The 16,293-nt window shown below is 47.2% G+C and overlaps 1 protein-coding gene across 1 annotated transcript; it reads right to left on the bottom strand.

Annotated features, from left to right (window-relative positions):
- Window positions 1–2,188: 2,188 nt before the first annotated feature.
- ARF1 (ADP ribosylation factor 1) lies at window positions 2,189–16,024 on the bottom strand. The gene is made up of 5 exons (XM_018084917.3): window positions 15,902–16,024; window positions 6,379–6,558; window positions 5,624–5,734; window positions 4,812–4,936; window positions 2,189–3,800 (listed from the first exon to the last, which is right to left on the bottom strand). Exons 2-5 carry the CDS (start codon window positions 6,524–6,526, stop codon window positions 3,639–3,641), a joined length of 546 nt encoding a protein of 181 aa, XP_017940406.1. The 5' UTR covers window positions 6,527–6,558; window positions 15,902–16,024; the 3' UTR covers window positions 2,189–3,638.
- Window positions 16,025–16,293: the final 269 nt, after the last annotated feature.

Below are 16,293 nucleotides of genomic sequence, written 5' to 3'. Positions count from 1 at the left end.
ATCCCAGCTTGCTCCAAGCCCCATCCAACCTGGCCTTGGACACTTGAAATAATTCCTTGGCTGACAGGGAGATGGATGGGACCGGAGTGTCTTCCCCTGGCCACATGCACCCACCTCAGGGAGCAGCAAACCCTGTTCCCATCGAGGATTTAAACCCTCAAAACATGAGTATTTATGTCCTGGGTGCACTGAAAAAAGGCAGTTTCACATCAGTAAATAGGAACACTGCTGTGAATGGGAAGGGGTTGTCCCGAGCAGCTCCGGAGCGTCGCTGGGTCCGGCGGGGCCGTGCCAAGCACAAGGGCCTCGTTTGTGTAATTAATGATGCAATTTAAGACAGGGAGGGTTTGTGTGTCTTGGTGGACAAAGGCCCAGCGGGATGGGGTGAGGAGCTGACAAAGCCCTTCTGTCCCACGTCCCTCCCTGGCCGTGAGCACGTGCTGGGCACGGGCAGCGGGAGAGGCTGCGGAGCGGGGGGATCCCTCGGGGATCCCCCACAGCAAGAGGCTGTTTTGGGGGGTGACAAACTCCTGGCAGGGTCACAGGGCTGTTCCCTGTGGTCTGAGCAGCTCCAGATCCAGCCCAGGGATGGCAGGAGGAGTGGAGTGGCCCTGAGCCCATGCACTCCCTGGCTGGGGGCTCTGACCCTACTGGTGCTCACCAGGCTGAGCTCGGGGTCACCCTCCTGGCATTTTTGGGGATCCTGGATGCAACTGGAGCCTGCTGGGAGCATCCCAGTGCAGGGCAGCGATGGGCATGGTGGAGCAGGGCTGTGCTTTGTGGGAACTCAGTGCTGGGAGCAACAGCCTGGAAAGGGAACTGTGGGAGAGTGAAAACACCACAGGGAGCAGAGAAAGAAAAACCACAAATCCCCATGTCCTGTTCCTTCCACGGGCTCCTGCTTTCCCTGCCTTCATCTCCCAAGCAGAGGGGATGGATGCTCTGGGCAGAGCTGGACTCACAGCTCCACACACGTGTCCCAGCCAGTGCCAGAGGTGCTGATGTGCCAAGCACGATGCCAGTGGGGCCGTGGCACAGCTGTCCTGGCTCAGTTCAGCTCTCCTGAGCTTTCTCCTGCCTCTCCTGTGTCACAGCTCTCCCCTCTTCCTGTTTCACACTCCGAGACCTGAGTAAAACAGTTTGAGAGATATGGATAACCCAAAACTGAGGATGAGGGGGGTGTGAAGGAGCCAGTCCCCACTGAAGGGCTGCTCACCCCAAAACCCTCCCTGCTCAGCTGCTGCACAGGTTCCTGGGGGGACCGGGCAGGATCCTTTCCCCTGGGTGGCCAAAATTCCCAAGGGACCAGTCCAGCCCAGAGCAGAGGGCAGAGCACAGCTCCCGTAACATCAGCACATTCCCTGTGTTTTCCACAGCAAATTTTGTGCAGAGGAGCAGGATCCTATCCCAGCTGCCCCTTCGCATTCAGTTCCCTCCCAGAACAGGAACAGAGAGATGTCCTGCACTATTAGGGATGCAAAAATCCTGATTCAGAGCTTGACATTCCAAAGGGTGACCAGCCTGACTCCCAGGAGGTTTGGGATCCCTGTTTGCCCAGCAATGTTTACCCTTTTCAGCCACAGTCCCTGTTACCCATCCAGGACCCCAGGTTTGCCTGCTGGGAATTCACTCTCTAACCTGCACGACAGACCTTTCATCCTACAGCTTTCCAGCCTGTGTCCTGGGGAATCTGCTGCAGCTCCAGCCAGGAAAACAGCCGGCTCCTGGCCAGCAGCCCGAGCGTGACCATCCAGGAGAAGCTGCAGCTGACAGGGAAGGCAGGAGGATCAGCTGGGAGGAGGAGGAGGAGCTCTGTTCCAGATCCAGAGGGGACTGCAGAAGGGAAAAATGCAAAACAGAGAGTTTAGGAAGGCAGAATTCCTATTTTCCCCCCCAAAACTGCTAACTCACAGATCCTGTTATTAAATGGGATCAGCAGGAAGAACAATCTAATGAGGGAAGTGATGGGGCAACCAAAGAAGCTCAAGGGATCCCCTGAGGCAATGAAGTGACTCCAGCAGAGCCCAACTCCATCACCCACCACTTCACCTGCAGGATTCCAACTAGCAATGGTAACATTACTTGGGAAATACAGGAGATATCCTCAAATTTCCATGCAAACTGTGGCTGGGTTTGGATCCAGCACACGGCCCTGCACAAAGATGATACAAACAACACGATACCAGTGCAAGTTTCATGAAACTTTTTATTCAACAAGTATATCATGATTCTGCCAAGATGATCGAATGAACAGCAAGGCATAAAAAACATGAAATAGTTAAGAGATTTTATTCTAATAGCTTTAATTACAGTGCTTGTTTGTCGAAATGAAAACTGAAAACAAGTATACAAAACAGTTGATTACTAATTGTGTATTGAAAGCAATAAAGGTTTCCACAACACTAAATAAACCAGTTCTGATAGTTCCTCGAGTTAAAGTTTTAACAGCTCCAGCTTCTTCAGTGTTTATCAAAATACAAAAGAAAAGTAAAGAGGTCTTTTTTTTATTTTTCTGATGGCAAATCTGAACCTTGCAGTATGAGGGATGCCAAGGGTTTTCACACATATACAGATATGGGATTGTTCCAAAATGGGATTGAATACTTCTAGAGTGGAATGACTCTCCAAACTCTCATGCTTTTTGTTTGTTTGTTTGTTTTTCCTAGACACTATACATAGATGTTTGGTGTGTTTTTCATGGCAATTCTTACGTTAAGTACAGTACTTTCTGCCTATAGAGCTCAGGACTAGGACAGGCTGTGCATCCTGTGGAAAGGTTTTGCCTCCTGGAGTGGTTTACGCACAAGAAAAGTACAAAACACTTTTTGACAAATACGACAGGCTAAAAATGTCGACTTCTGGAAATGATTCAAGTCCAATGGAAACGAGAAATCTCACCTGAACCAAAAGTCAGATGTTTAGCATGAGTCTGCAAAGCTCATCTAAACCAGGCCCAGCAAATCTTTTAACAGTTGTCAACAAAGATGAGCACAGACTACGAGCTACGGAAAGAGCCAGAGATCTACCAGTCATGATCTGTTCGTTAAGCAGATGAAGCTAATTGGGTGTCAATTGTTGCTTCACCCTTTCAAAAGAATCAAGAGTCACCACGTTAGAGCTGGAGCAGCAGAAGCGATGTCAAACGTTTGTGTGCTGAAGTGTTTTTACTTTTCCTTGTCTATTTAAAAAAATACAGAAGTCAGGTTAAAAACCAACCACCAAAATGGATCTCACAGATCTCACAACCCAACCGAGATCGAATTCAGCTCTACTGCACAAGGACCACTGGCAACCCTTTGTGTTATTAACCCAATTAAATCCCTTCCAGGTACTAAACAGTGACTTGATTCTTTACAATAAAAAAAGCTGAGTAATATTGCATAGGAGTACCAGAAACTGCCTCATTGGAAACAAAAACTATTTACATTAAATAAGAAACCTAACTGTTTTCAGGCTTGTATTTGCCACATTTACAGCATGATGCAATATATACTGTGACAAAAAAAGAAATGAAAACAGCTTCCGGCACTCAATACCACAAAGTAGCACAGTTTGCCACATTAGAGTAAAGCGAAGGGCGAGTAGGAGGAAATAAGAGGGAGGGGGTGGAAAAAGAGGGAAGAGGAAGGTTTATGGTTTCATTTCTGGTTTCGGAGCTGATTGGACAACCAGTCCAGTCCTTCATAGAGACCATCTCCACTAGTGGCACAGGTTGCCTGGATGTACCAGTTCCTGTGACGAAGGGAATGCAGTCCAAGTTTGTCTGTGATTTCCGCTGCATTCATGGCGTTCGGCAGGTCCTGGGGGAAGGAACAACAGTCATTGTCGCCCCCACCCTTTGATCAGCAGCTTTAAAGGCATTAAAAGCAAAACTAAGAGCTCTCAGAACTTCTCTTTCAGAAGAACTCAGTGCCTAGCTTTGATATTCAAGCTATTTCCCCTGTGCTGACACAAAAAGCCTCACAGGTTCAACACCACGATCAAAAGCAAATATTTTGGAATATTTCATAGGGAAGTGAGACAGATGATGCTTGGATCGAGTCATCAAGCCCTTCAGTGCTGATCCAAATCTGCTCACCATTCCAGGCCTGTTTCACCCACTTTCCACTCAGGAAATCTTTTCTGTGACTGCACTTATGATTTAAGATCAACTTTTATCCCAAATTACTACTCTGCTGAGCACAGAGTACAGCCCACCTGTTTACAGCCCACCTTTCCTGCTCCTAGACACAACTTATGGATTCTTCACCCTTCCCAGCTGAGCCTGTGCAATGATGAAGCAGGATGCTACTCCTTCTTTACCTTTCCTGGTCATGTTTAAGGTCCTTGACATTTGGTTTAAGCTGCCAAGACCTTTACAAGCAATCAGAGGCAGAACTCTCAGCTCACAGGTCAACACAAGGACTTTAAAAGTCAGCCCAGTGCTTTCACCAACACCAGCAGAGCCCTCAAACACCCTCAGTGAAGAATTCAGCCATGTTCCAGCATTCCAGACTTCCTCTCTGCTTGGAGGAAGCTTGGGCAGGTGCTCTGCTTGAGCCACATCAACCTTAAAAATCAAACTGGGAGAATTTTTCCCTAAAACTGAAAATACAAGAAGTCCTACTAGCCAAGACTCTTTAGAAAAATGCTCCTTTCAGGTGAGAATTTAATGTATGGTTTGCTGCCTTCAACGCACCCAGATGGCCATTTACTGAGAATTTATCTATTATTACCCTGGAAACATGACTGTCCAGGTCAAAACCTGGCACTCATGAGCATTTTGTACATTTTCAAGAGTTCTTCCAGAAAGACCCCTTTTTTGGGCATACCTGTTTGTTAGCAAACACTAATAGAACAGCATCTCTAAGCTCATCTTCTGCCAACATTCTCATGAGCTCTTCTCTGGCCTCGTTCACACGTTCTCTGTCATTGCTGTCAACCACAAAGATCAGACCTGGCAAGAAGGAAACAATCAGAATAAGCATCAATTTGAAGTTATTGACAAATGATGAATACATCTGGAGGGCAGAACTAAGCTGTGAAGAGAAAATAGTGCACAACAACCCAGTACAGATGAGAAAAATAGAGTTTTCTTATCACTGTGATGTCATGTCTGAGAGAAAGTCTGTTCTTGCTGAAAGCTGGTGAAAACTGCTGTTAGTTTGTGTTTGTGTTTTTGGAACTTGGGTGCTTCCTCTACATAACCACTTGGTATTTTCCAGGGAGCAGCAACTCCTGGAGCCCTGTGACAGGACTCAAAGCCAGGCACATCACAAAGGCACAGCAATGAAAGAAGTGACAGGCTCTCAGTTCCTGGGGCTGCAGAGCCTGTAGTAAAGACTCTGCTTTGAAGTGAGGGCAGAGAGCTGTGACTCCTGACAGAAGGAAAGCAAACTTCTGAGCTCCCTCTGAGTCACAAGGACAAGGAAGACTGGTTTCTGGATTTCCTCCTATGCCTCTTTGAACCTGCAGTGGCTTAAGAGAAGAGCCAGAGCAGCACACAAACACACCCTTTTATAATAATAATAATAAATATTTCCATTCCCCTTGTGAGAAACTTGCAAAATTATCTAAATAAGGGCATTAAAAAACCCCCAAACGTTTAGATTGTGGAAAACCGTGATTTAAGTGTAAGACTCACCTTGTGTGTTCTGGAAATAATGGCGCCAGAGGGGTCTGATCTTGTCCTGGCCGCCCACGTCCCACACTGTGAAGCTGATGTTCTTGTATTCTACTGTTTCCACATTGAAACCTAAAATAGAAATGGTGGCATAAAATCTCAGTTAAACATAGCTGGCCTATTGTATTTAGCAAGTCACACTCAGAATGTCATCATTTAAAAGAGTTATCTTAAAATTGAAATTAGTTTAAATGAGCAGAGTTCTGCAGCAAAGCTCCCAAAGCAGGAAAACGTGGGTTGTCTGGGACTCCCACCATCACCCCACACCAATGAACAGCTCCAATTGCTACCTGAGAGCCACAAAATGCAGAGCAAACCATGTTGCTTTGAAAAATAAAAAACCCAGGGCTTCAAGAACTGCAAATCAGGTCTCTGATTGCACTCCAAAAAAAATAAAAATAAAAGAAGGTGTCACCCTTTGCTTCTCAGTCTAATTTACATGATGCCACAACTCACTTGGGAGACAAACTGCTCTACTGTGGCTCATGAAGGTTCATTCCACAAGTGACTGACAGAGGGGATGGAGTGAAAGAGTTGCCACATAATCCTCTGCCATGGCAGAACATTTGGCTGTGCCACCTTCACCCCACGGCTTTGGCAAGTGTTCGTTCTGCCAGACAAGCTTAAACCAGGAGTGGCAGCTGAGATCAGACACTGCTGCAAACAGTAAGACCCAAATCTCAAAGCAACCAGCCATAGAAACGTGAAAGTCTTACCTATAGTAGGAATAGTAGTTACTATTTCACCAAGTTTAAGTTTGTACAAAATAGTTGTCTTTCCTGCAGCATCCAGGCCAACCATTAGAATACGCATTTCTTTTTTGCCAAAAAGGCCTTTGAAGAGGTTTGCAAAAATATTTCCCATGGTTGAGATATGTTCTCACTGGCCAGTGAAGTCTGGAGGGAAAAGATCAGAGTGTCACTCAGGAGTTCCCGACAGCTGTGCTCTGACCAGGGCATAGAAACCCACAAAAACCCAAGCAAGAGATAACCTGAATCCTTTACAGACAGCCCAGACACAACTGTACATGATTTTCTCCCATACTGAAAGCAACACAAAAATTAAGATATGCCAAAAGTTAGTGCTCATGAAACAACCTGGCTTTGAGTGCTTTAAATATTTCAAATATCCTTTCAGAGGTTTTACCATTAAATGCTGTTCTCAAGCTCTGTCTTGCAAAATTCACACAACTGACCACTTGAGGTGCTTTCTCCCCCACTGTTATGGGATAATTTATCTGCAGCCCAAGTGTCACTATTAAACTTTTTCTAACTGATCTGCAGATAACAGTTTTTGCTTAGCACAGCAATAGCTGGTGCCCCTTTTGTGAAGGGAACTGGGAATATGGTTTGCATTCTCTCCTACTCAGAACAGTTTCCTTCCTCCCCAGCCCTGAGGAAATGGCCAGGGAGCAGCACAAACACAGGGCAGTGTTGCTTCCACCAACATCAGGGGGAAACCTCCTGGAGGAAGCAAATCTGCATTTAATCAAACCTAACTATCGAAAATTAACAGCTCCATTAAAAGAGCAGGTTCAGGAATGAACGTTCCTTCCTCCCCAGCCTGGGTGATTACAGTGATTAACGTCAGCACGAGCTTCCTGTTTGGGGATCCAGAAACTGCCTCCACTCCAGCCCTCAGACTTCCCCGAGCCTTTGGGATGGGACTCACTCCACACAAATTTCCCCCTTTTCCAAACTTGCTCCTGCACAGTTTAGAGAGAGTTTGAAATCACCAAGAGAACTAATATTCTGCTCATATAAGGCATGAAAAAGCAGCCTGGAAGCTTCACAGAGTCGTTACAGGGTGATAGGGACGGTTCACACCTTCGCTGCTGCTCTTGGGTGTCAGTTCAAAAAGACACTGAGCCCAACTGAAAATTCAAGTTTCAGACACAAGATACACACACAAGACATGTAACATTCAAAGAATGAACTTCCTGTAAACCAAATCACACCATTTAAAGCACAGTATGAAGTTTGAGCCATCTCTGGACCATACTCTGTATTTCATGATGAAGCTGTGCTCGAAGCAAAACTCTCACTAGAAATAACACTTTGCAGAGTATCTGTTTAAGACCATTTAACCAAGCTTTGGGTTGAAAAGCACACCACAACAAAAACCTCATCCTGCTCTGTTTAGCTCTGTCCTAGGGATGTCTGAACCTTCCCTACTCCACACTGGGAAAGGTCTAAGCAGCTCTGCCCTCCTCAGGAAGCTTTGCAGGACACAATTTTTAACCCAAAAGTTAAATGCTGTAACATTAACCCAGTCACATGTCCAAGCACAGTCAGCTCCACAGGGAAGTTCAGAGTCCACTCCAGAGTTCCTGAATGACATCAACCACCACGTCAACCTGCTGAAGCAACTTGAGTCAAAGAGTCATTTATTTTATAGGACTGAAGTTCAACACGACCAAAACTTTAAAACTAAACTCCTGCCCAAACCAGACAGGGCAGCCTGGGGATTTAAATCAAACAGGAGGTTTAAAAGTTCTATGATTCCACCATTTTCCTCACATTTCTGCAGCACGACCATGGACATTCCACTCCCACTGGAATATATGGGGGCTGTATAAACAGGAAAGTTAACTAGGAAGCAGAGAAAACAGTTTTCCTGGAGTGCCCCTTTCTCCAGCTCACTCACCCAGCAGGGAATCTCCCAGCCCAGCCCAGAGCAGCAGCTCTCCCCGGGCTGGAGGGGAGGGAGCTGTAAAGCTTTCCTTTGTCTGGCTGCTCATGCCACCTCTATCTTCTGCTTCATCTGCAAAGCAACAGCCAGGCCTGAGCTGTAACCTTTTACCAGAGCTCTGGTAACTCTTCAGAACGAGTGTGTGAGCTTTTGTGGCCAGAGAACCTTACAAAGAATGCCTTTCTTCTGTTTCTGCGTGTTTAAAAGCATAACAGGTTATCAAACGCTTGGATTGAGCACAGTAATTGGGTAACCAAGCAAAATCCTGTCATTTATATCCATGATGTCTTTCCATGCCCTGGAGAAGTCCCAGGCTGCTGGACAAGTTGCTTATGCTTGGCACCAACAGCAGTGAATCCCGTTAGATCCTTGTTTTCCTGGCAGCTGTTTCCAGGTCAAGTCTGCCCTTTGCCACTGAAGCTGCTTTTATACAACCCATCCTCCCCCCTATTTTTATTTTCTGTGAAGAATAAGAAGCTAAGAAACAGTTAAGCACTTGGGCTCCATTTCCCTCTCATTCTCTTCCACATTCCTGCTATCCAAACCACTTCTGTAACTTATTTGGTACTTCAGGGTAGGTGGTATTACAGAAAGTCCCATTTATTTTTATAGGCAGCACAGTGGAGTTTACAGCCCACCCACCCCTGGCAACACGAGTGTGTTTAGATGTTGACTAAAAAAGTAATTGAATCACTGCTAAAAGAAAAATACCAGGAGAAATCCACCCACAGAACTCCCACAAACTGTTGTGGTTCTCACTGGTGACTTGTTGGATGTGGTTGGGACAAAGGAGAGGGGTCACCCTCTGCCCAGCAGTCGGTCCCAGTCATCTATTCCCACAGAAAGGAAATCACTGCCATGGTTTGTGCTGCAAACTCCTGTCCCTGCAGTGTCACACAGAAAGGAAATCACTGCCATGGTTTGTGCTGCACACTCCTGTCCCTGCAGTGTCACACACAGACGTTGCCACAGCACAAACTGCCCCGACAGCCCAGAGCTGCTTCCCAGCACTTCACTGCCTGTTAATGCAGCTCAGCTGAGGGATCACGGGATCCCACTGCACTCCAGGGTTAAACTTTAATTCTCATTTCACCCACTGCTTGAACAGCCTCAAAATACCAGGAAAGACTCTTTTAAATTAACAACAACAAAAAAAAATCCTGTCATTTTTCAGGCATCTTCAACCTTTGCAGTCTGTATCACAGCTCGCCAATATTCCAAACTGAAGCTGAACTTCCTCTTTCCCTCCACCCAAATGTTGTCTGTAGTTGCCACCCTGATCATTTTTGAGTAAAATTCCTGAAAACATAAAAGACTACGGCTTGTGAGCTGCTTGTAGGTACTTGAGCACATCCTCAAAAGAGGGATCCATCAGGCTAAGCGGGGAGATTTGCGTATGAAAGGCAACATTTAAATAAACAACACGGAGTGTTTTCCCAGGGCTCTGTGTTTTCCCTCAGCACAACTTCACCTCTAGAAACGGCAGCTCGGCACCCCTCCCCAAGCCCAGATCACCCCAAATCTGAGCCGTCCGGGTGATTAGTTTCTCCCCGAAGCACTTTAACACACTCCACTCCAGCCCAGCCGCAGTAAAAACCTGTCGGGCAGGTTCGGCTGAGATACAATGTACCATTGGTAAAGGGCAAGCCAGGCGTTCAATGGATAAGTTACAGTGTCATTTCAGGAAACAAAGTATTTTCAGCCTCTTTTTTTTTTTAGTAAGCGATACATTTAGATAAGCGATTAGGAGAACAGGCAGCCCTTTGCAGAGGGGCTCGGTGCAATGAGTTAAAAATGAATGAGTGTCTGCAACAGCAGCGGCCTGGTGGTTGTTAAAAGTGATACGGCCCAGGAGGAGAAGCAGCATTTGCTTTTATTAATTGTAGGTGGTTAGAAGGAGAGCTCTGAGGGATAACTCGGGGCCAAAGAGCATTGAACACTTAATCATCCGCAGCATTTTATAGTTAAATGTCTGTGAGTGCATTTTAATGTCACTTCGTTCAGGCTGCTGATCAGGAGGAGTCAAATCTGCTGCCTGACCTCTGAAGTTTTGGGGTGAGCCCACAGGAGTATGATCAGAAGGGTTATGCAGGTCATCAAAGAGTACAACACACCTTGACATTTCCACAGAAACTTCATTTTACACCTCTGGAAAAGTGCTTCTCACATAGAGATTTAACTTCCTTGAGCCATGATTTCATCCGGGTTTAACCAGTTCTTTAAATGGAATCACAGAATCATAAAATCACAGATTTTATGGTTGGAAAAGACCTCCAGAATCATTGAGCCCAAACTTTGATCGACTACAAACAAAATCAGAGGCTCAGGCAGAGGATGCCAATTCAGTCAAATTACCCTGCAGTCGAGAAATACGTTTATTTCACTGCTCTGTACCAGCACTGAGCACATAAAGCTCCCACAGGGCAAAAATAATGCTCCAAACTCTGCAGGTGTTATAACCAAACCTGGTGGGCCCGAGCATTTTGACAGCTGGAAAATCCCAGCAGCCAGGAAGATGGCAGGGGTTGGAACAACACGATCTGTAAGGTCCCTTCCAACCCAAACCATTCCAGGATTTTATGATTCCCTGATAAGATCAGTCAAGGAAAGCTCCCTTGTCTGTCCCTCCCCTCACACACTGAGACGCAGAGGTACAGAGGGCATTTGTTGTCTCTGGGAGCTGTTCTGCCTCCCTGGGACCTTCATATCATGTTTGACAAAATATTACAGCACAAGCTAACCCCCCCCAACAGCTGCAGATTTACCAAAAAGCTGTTCCTCAGTAGCTTTCTGCACCTTATCCTGTTTGCTTGGACACCTCTGGCAAGTAAAACTGGTGTGTTTATGAAGACAATGGATTTACTGCCAAAATACATCTCTATTAAAAGGAAAAACTACTTGACATTGGCCTAAGCATTAATTCCATGTCTTAAAACAGTTAGAAAAAACCCAAACCCTTAATTCCTTTTTATCAGTCACAGGGGAACAAAAATTCATCAGTTTGCTCCTTCACAGAACTATTGATTTGAAATGCAGTCAGTTCTCATTAGCTGCCCTGTATCATATTTTTTAATTCACAGCATTCTAGAAGGTTTTAGATTAAATTGGCAGGAGAAGCAAAACATTCCTACAAGAGATCACCAAACCAATGTGTAAATAAGAAGTGAGAAAGTGGTTTTTTAAAAAAAAAAAAAGAAGACACCCAACCCCAACAGCTGTTCCTGGTGTTACATGCAAGAACAACTGGCAAATAATTCCAAGTGCAAATCTAACTCGGCAGCTTGTTCTCCACAATGTAAAGTGTGATTTAAAAGAGAATGTGAGAAGTGATCCAACGAGAACAGCACACTGCCAAAATTTAGGAATTATCCAGAGCCCCAGTGTTCACACCCCCACTCAGCAGGAAGAGCCTTCAGCACTTGTTCTTTTGAACTTGGACTAATTTCTTTACAGATTAAAGTGCTGTGTTACAGCAAATTTTGAAAAATGCTCTAGATCACAACACCTCTTTATACACAGCCAGGATGGCCCAATACACTGTTCCAATACAGATACATTCAACTATTTTTAGAAGTTGTTTACTGGCCTTCCACATCTGATATCCCAAGAGATGACTATCAACCCAAACTCTTTCACTTGGGGGCCTTGACACTGAAATTTACTGTAATTTTGATTTATTTTAGACCATACTAACATCACTAGGCACAGACCAGGTGTAAAATGTAAGAGCTAGCTAACAAGCAGGTTCTTTGTTCACCAGGTGATTGTCCTGCACTTAAACACCATCATAATAAAGGGGATGGCAAGAACCTCTTCATTAATAGTAAGTCCCAACTCCTTTATAATTATAATTATTAGTTGGAGGAGTATTGGAGATCAACATTGACCACTGCAACAATTTCCCACCAGAAACTGGTGTTTCTGCCAAGCCTGAGATGGAAAAAGTGTCCTGAAGGATCATGACCTTGTTATTTGAGTTTCAGGGGAGGTCAGAGGAAAGGTACCAGCACTGAACCATCACCTGAAATACCAGTTAAAGATCCATAATGGCAATTGCATCTAAAGAGGAATAATTTGGGTTTGGCCACCAAAGGCTTGCAGGGATCAACCAAAAAGCCTCCAAAAGCATCTGCAGGTTCTGGGCAGATGGAGGACATGCCACCCCCAAGTGAGCAGCCAGGGGAAAGGAAATCTCCTGCTGCAGCACCTTCATTTAACCCAAGCAGGTTGAACTGCTTGCTGTTCACCCAGATCCTGCATTTTCCACGTGCTCTAACATTCCCTTGAGAGAACTGGGAATGGAGTGGCAGGAAAACAGAAAACAGTTCCACTCACAAGATCAAAACAAGGACAAAAGAGCATATTTTCCTTTGGGGTCATGCCTATTTCTCAGACACAAGAACTCTCTCCTAAAACAGTGGTCAGAATAAAAAGTCAGTATCAAAGAGAGAGGGTTGCTTGGCTCGATACTCAAACCCCAAGAGTTATTCCCTTTTCTCACCTTCAAGCAGGGAAAACAAACTCTTGCTGTTTCAGCACAAAATCTCCAACTATTTTAAGGAGTTCCACACCACCAGAACTCAACAGCACACCAACCAGCCCACGGGAAAAACATGGATCTGGTCTGAGATATATTTTACTTAAAGGGCAGGCTGACAGGTGGAAAAGCACAGAGGGAGACACATCCATCACCCTCCTGTAGCTGCTCAGGAAATAACGTGGTGCCAACAATGCAGTTGTGACACCCACGAGTGGCCTGTGCCTTTGTGCTCACCAGTTTAACACTGGGCACACTGGTGTGAGAACTGGGCATGACAAAGAATATCTTTTCAGATAAATATCGAGTTGTTTTCGTGAGGCTGAGCTGTTCCTGAGTTAAAAAACCTTCAGTTTTAAGCCAAATATCCTGTTATTCATTCCTGGTAACTGGGCACTAAGTCAACATTTACAGTCATAGTAGAAATGCCAAGAACTCACACAGGAGCTCCAGAAACGAAACTGGGGTTTGGTTGGGGGGAAAATGTCATGGCAGAGCCTGCACAGGGAGCTGGGAGGGAACAGGAGCTGTGTTAGAGCTTCATTAGAACTGAAACCTCAGCAGAAGCAGCAGCACAGCCCCCGACCTTTGTGCGTGTTAAAAACGAGGAATAAAATGGGACCCTCGCAAGCAGAAAGACAAAAATGCTGAATAACACAGAAAAACAGCTGCTGTAGTAGGAAGCTGATTATAAACTTCTTTACTCATCAGTTAAAGAAAAGGAATAATGGCTGAGGATGGCACCAGCCCCGACACAAGCTCTGTAGCATTCCAGGAGCAAAACTTCCAAGAGATTTCTAAAAAAAAGAAAATCGGAACTATTCCTTTTTGGATAAAATTAACTCGTGTTCACCGAATTTATCCACTGTAAAACGATCTGGGTGGCTGTTGAGATCTTGCTTGAAAAGTCAATCTTTAAAAATAAAAGGCTGTTTTAGGACTAAAAGCTGCTGGGATGTGTAAAGGTGGTTTCTTAAACTTCACCACCGCAGATTTAAATGGGATCTTGGGCTGTGAGCTTTTCCTCCTTCCCCCAATTCATGTCACCAATGGCTTATCTGATAATTACCTGTGCAAATGCTGCTGCTCAGAGCAGCTGGAGCACAATTTGGAGAATTACCAGGACTAAAATCCAGCCCCTACTCCCACACACACTTGGTTTGCCTTGGAAAAGCTGTGACTGGTCCTTCCCCCTCCTCTTGGTCAGCGTGAGTAACACTCACAGGGAACTCAGCACCCAGCACTGCTCCTGCCCAGTCCCTTCCACATTCCAGCTGTTTCACAACCAGGAAACCTTAAAAAAAACCAATCAGTGAAAGCCACATTCGGGTGTTTGGCTTTGTAACAGGATTTACATCACAGACACGAAGGGTTCTGGGTGGACACAGCTCTGTCTGAGCCATTTTCTGAGCCATTTTTGCTCCTGATGTTCTACCTTGGGAGAAGCACCAACAAACCTGGCAGAGCAGCTGAGTTGGAGCCGAAGAGGTTCAGGTGAGGCGAGTTTCCTCACCCTTTCACCCACTGCAATTACTCCAGCAGGGAGAGCAGCCCAACAGGGCTCTCCAGCATTGCAGATGTGTTTAGGACAGAGGAAATCAGCGTATCAAACCCCCTAACTTTCCCTTCAGAGAACCCCTTTATCCATAAGGCTGCACTTCTACTTTATTCAGTTGTAAACCCCATGAATAAAAGCAAAATAGCAGTCCCCCAGTTCGGCCACACTTCCTTTTTTTTTTTCTTTTTTTTTTCCTACAGAAGTGCTCCAAATCAGCAGTAAAAATAGCAGTAACGATCTTGCTGAATGACCTTGGAAAATCCACCTTTGCCTCGATTTCTCTGCCTGAAAAATAAGGTTAATGGAATACCCTGCAAAGGGGTGCCGTGAGCCTCGCGAGACAAAGCTCAAAGTATCAGACAAATAGCCGGAATTTTCGTTATTGACAAAGCCACAGTTTCGACACCAGACCTCTGGTTGAGGGCTCTAATCAACATGTGGAATTTGCTTTGGCAAAGAGCAGGGCGGCAAAGCCACAAGGTCAATGTCAAACACAACAACATTTGGGCAGTTTTAGGACCCGACACGGAGTTTTCAGCCGCTCTCTGCCGGGGCAGAGCTGGGCTATCGCTTCATCCCCCGCGGGTTTATCAGCCCCAAGTATCGCGTTCGGCACTCGCAGGGGCAGGACGGAGTATTTTCAGACAGAATATAATATCCTCCCACCGGCAGCAGGGAAAGCTGATCTCCCAGACCGCCAGCCCCGAGCCACGGCAGGCAAACAAAGCTGTCTGCTCCAGGATAAAGCTCCAACTCCTCGGCCCGGCAGAAACACCAACTCAGCAGCCAAGGGCTTAGAGAGAGGAAAAAAAAAAACCAACCTCTGCGCCCCACGAGCTTCCCCGAAGGCTCATTTCCCCCTCCAGAAGAGGGTTTCAGGGGGCACAGGGAAAAGGAGGAAATGCCTCTCCCTGCTCCTCGGAGCCGTCCCCGGGCGGGGCAGAGGCCGGAATGAGCGAGTTTGGGGAAGGGAGGACGAGCCCATCCCGTCTAATCCCATCGCTAGAGGGAGCGGGGCCTTGTGCAGCTGCTGGCGAGCCGGAGCGATCCCCCCTTCCCACAGCATATCTATCCCACCCCTCCAGCAGGGAAGCGAAAGGCCCGACATCACCTTCCCCCCCCATCCCAGGACCCCCAAAGGCGTGAGGGGCGGATGGGGCAGCGCTGCTCCCGGGGGCCTCCGGTGCTGTGGGGGAAGAAGGAATGAGAAGGAAAAAACAAGGAACGAGAAAGAAGAAGAAAAGAAGGAGTGAGGAGGGAAAACGAAGGAAGGAGAAAGAATGATAGGGAAAGAGCCGCCCGCGGCCCCGCTCCTCAGCGCCCGCCGCCGCCTCCCCTCAGCGCCAAGGCCGCAGGGCGCGGGCGGGGCGCAGCGCGGCGGGCGGAGGCGGGGGCGAGGGGAGGGGGAAAGGGCTCGAAGGGAGGCGAAGGGGAAGGCGCCGGCGGAACCCACCGGCGTCGTGCGGAGGCGCGGTGCGGTGCGTGTGCTGGCTGCGCATCGGACGGTCCCGCTCGGCCGGCCGCGATCCGCCCTGGAGCACAAGATGGCGGCGTGAGGGGCCACGTCAGTGCCCGCCCCGCGCGCGCACCGCGGGAAGGGCGATGGGGGGGCGGGGGCCTGGGGGGGCGGGGCACGGCGGGAAGCGACGGCAACGTCGAGGTGTGGGCGTGGCCTGTATGGAAGTGGGCGTGGTTTAGATGGGTGAGTGGGCGTGGCCATTGCAGGGAGCGACGGTGCGGGGAAGGTGCGGTGGGCGTGGCCCGTTATTTGGGGGCGTGGTCTTATGTGTGGCCACGCCCATCCCGCGCCGGCGCGTGTCAGGATGGGGAGCGCGGGGAGCGCGG

This window comes from Manacus vitellinus, unplaced genomic scaffold (assembly GCF_001715985.3).
Source record: "Manacus vitellinus isolate BGI_N305 unplaced genomic scaffold, ASM171598v3 scaffold_78_pilon, whole genome shotgun sequence".
Taxonomy (NCBI): domain Eukaryota; kingdom Metazoa; phylum Chordata; class Aves; order Passeriformes; family Pipridae; genus Manacus; species Manacus vitellinus.
Note: the sequence above shows the minus strand (reverse complement) of the source record. Positions and strands in the feature narration are given on the sequence as shown.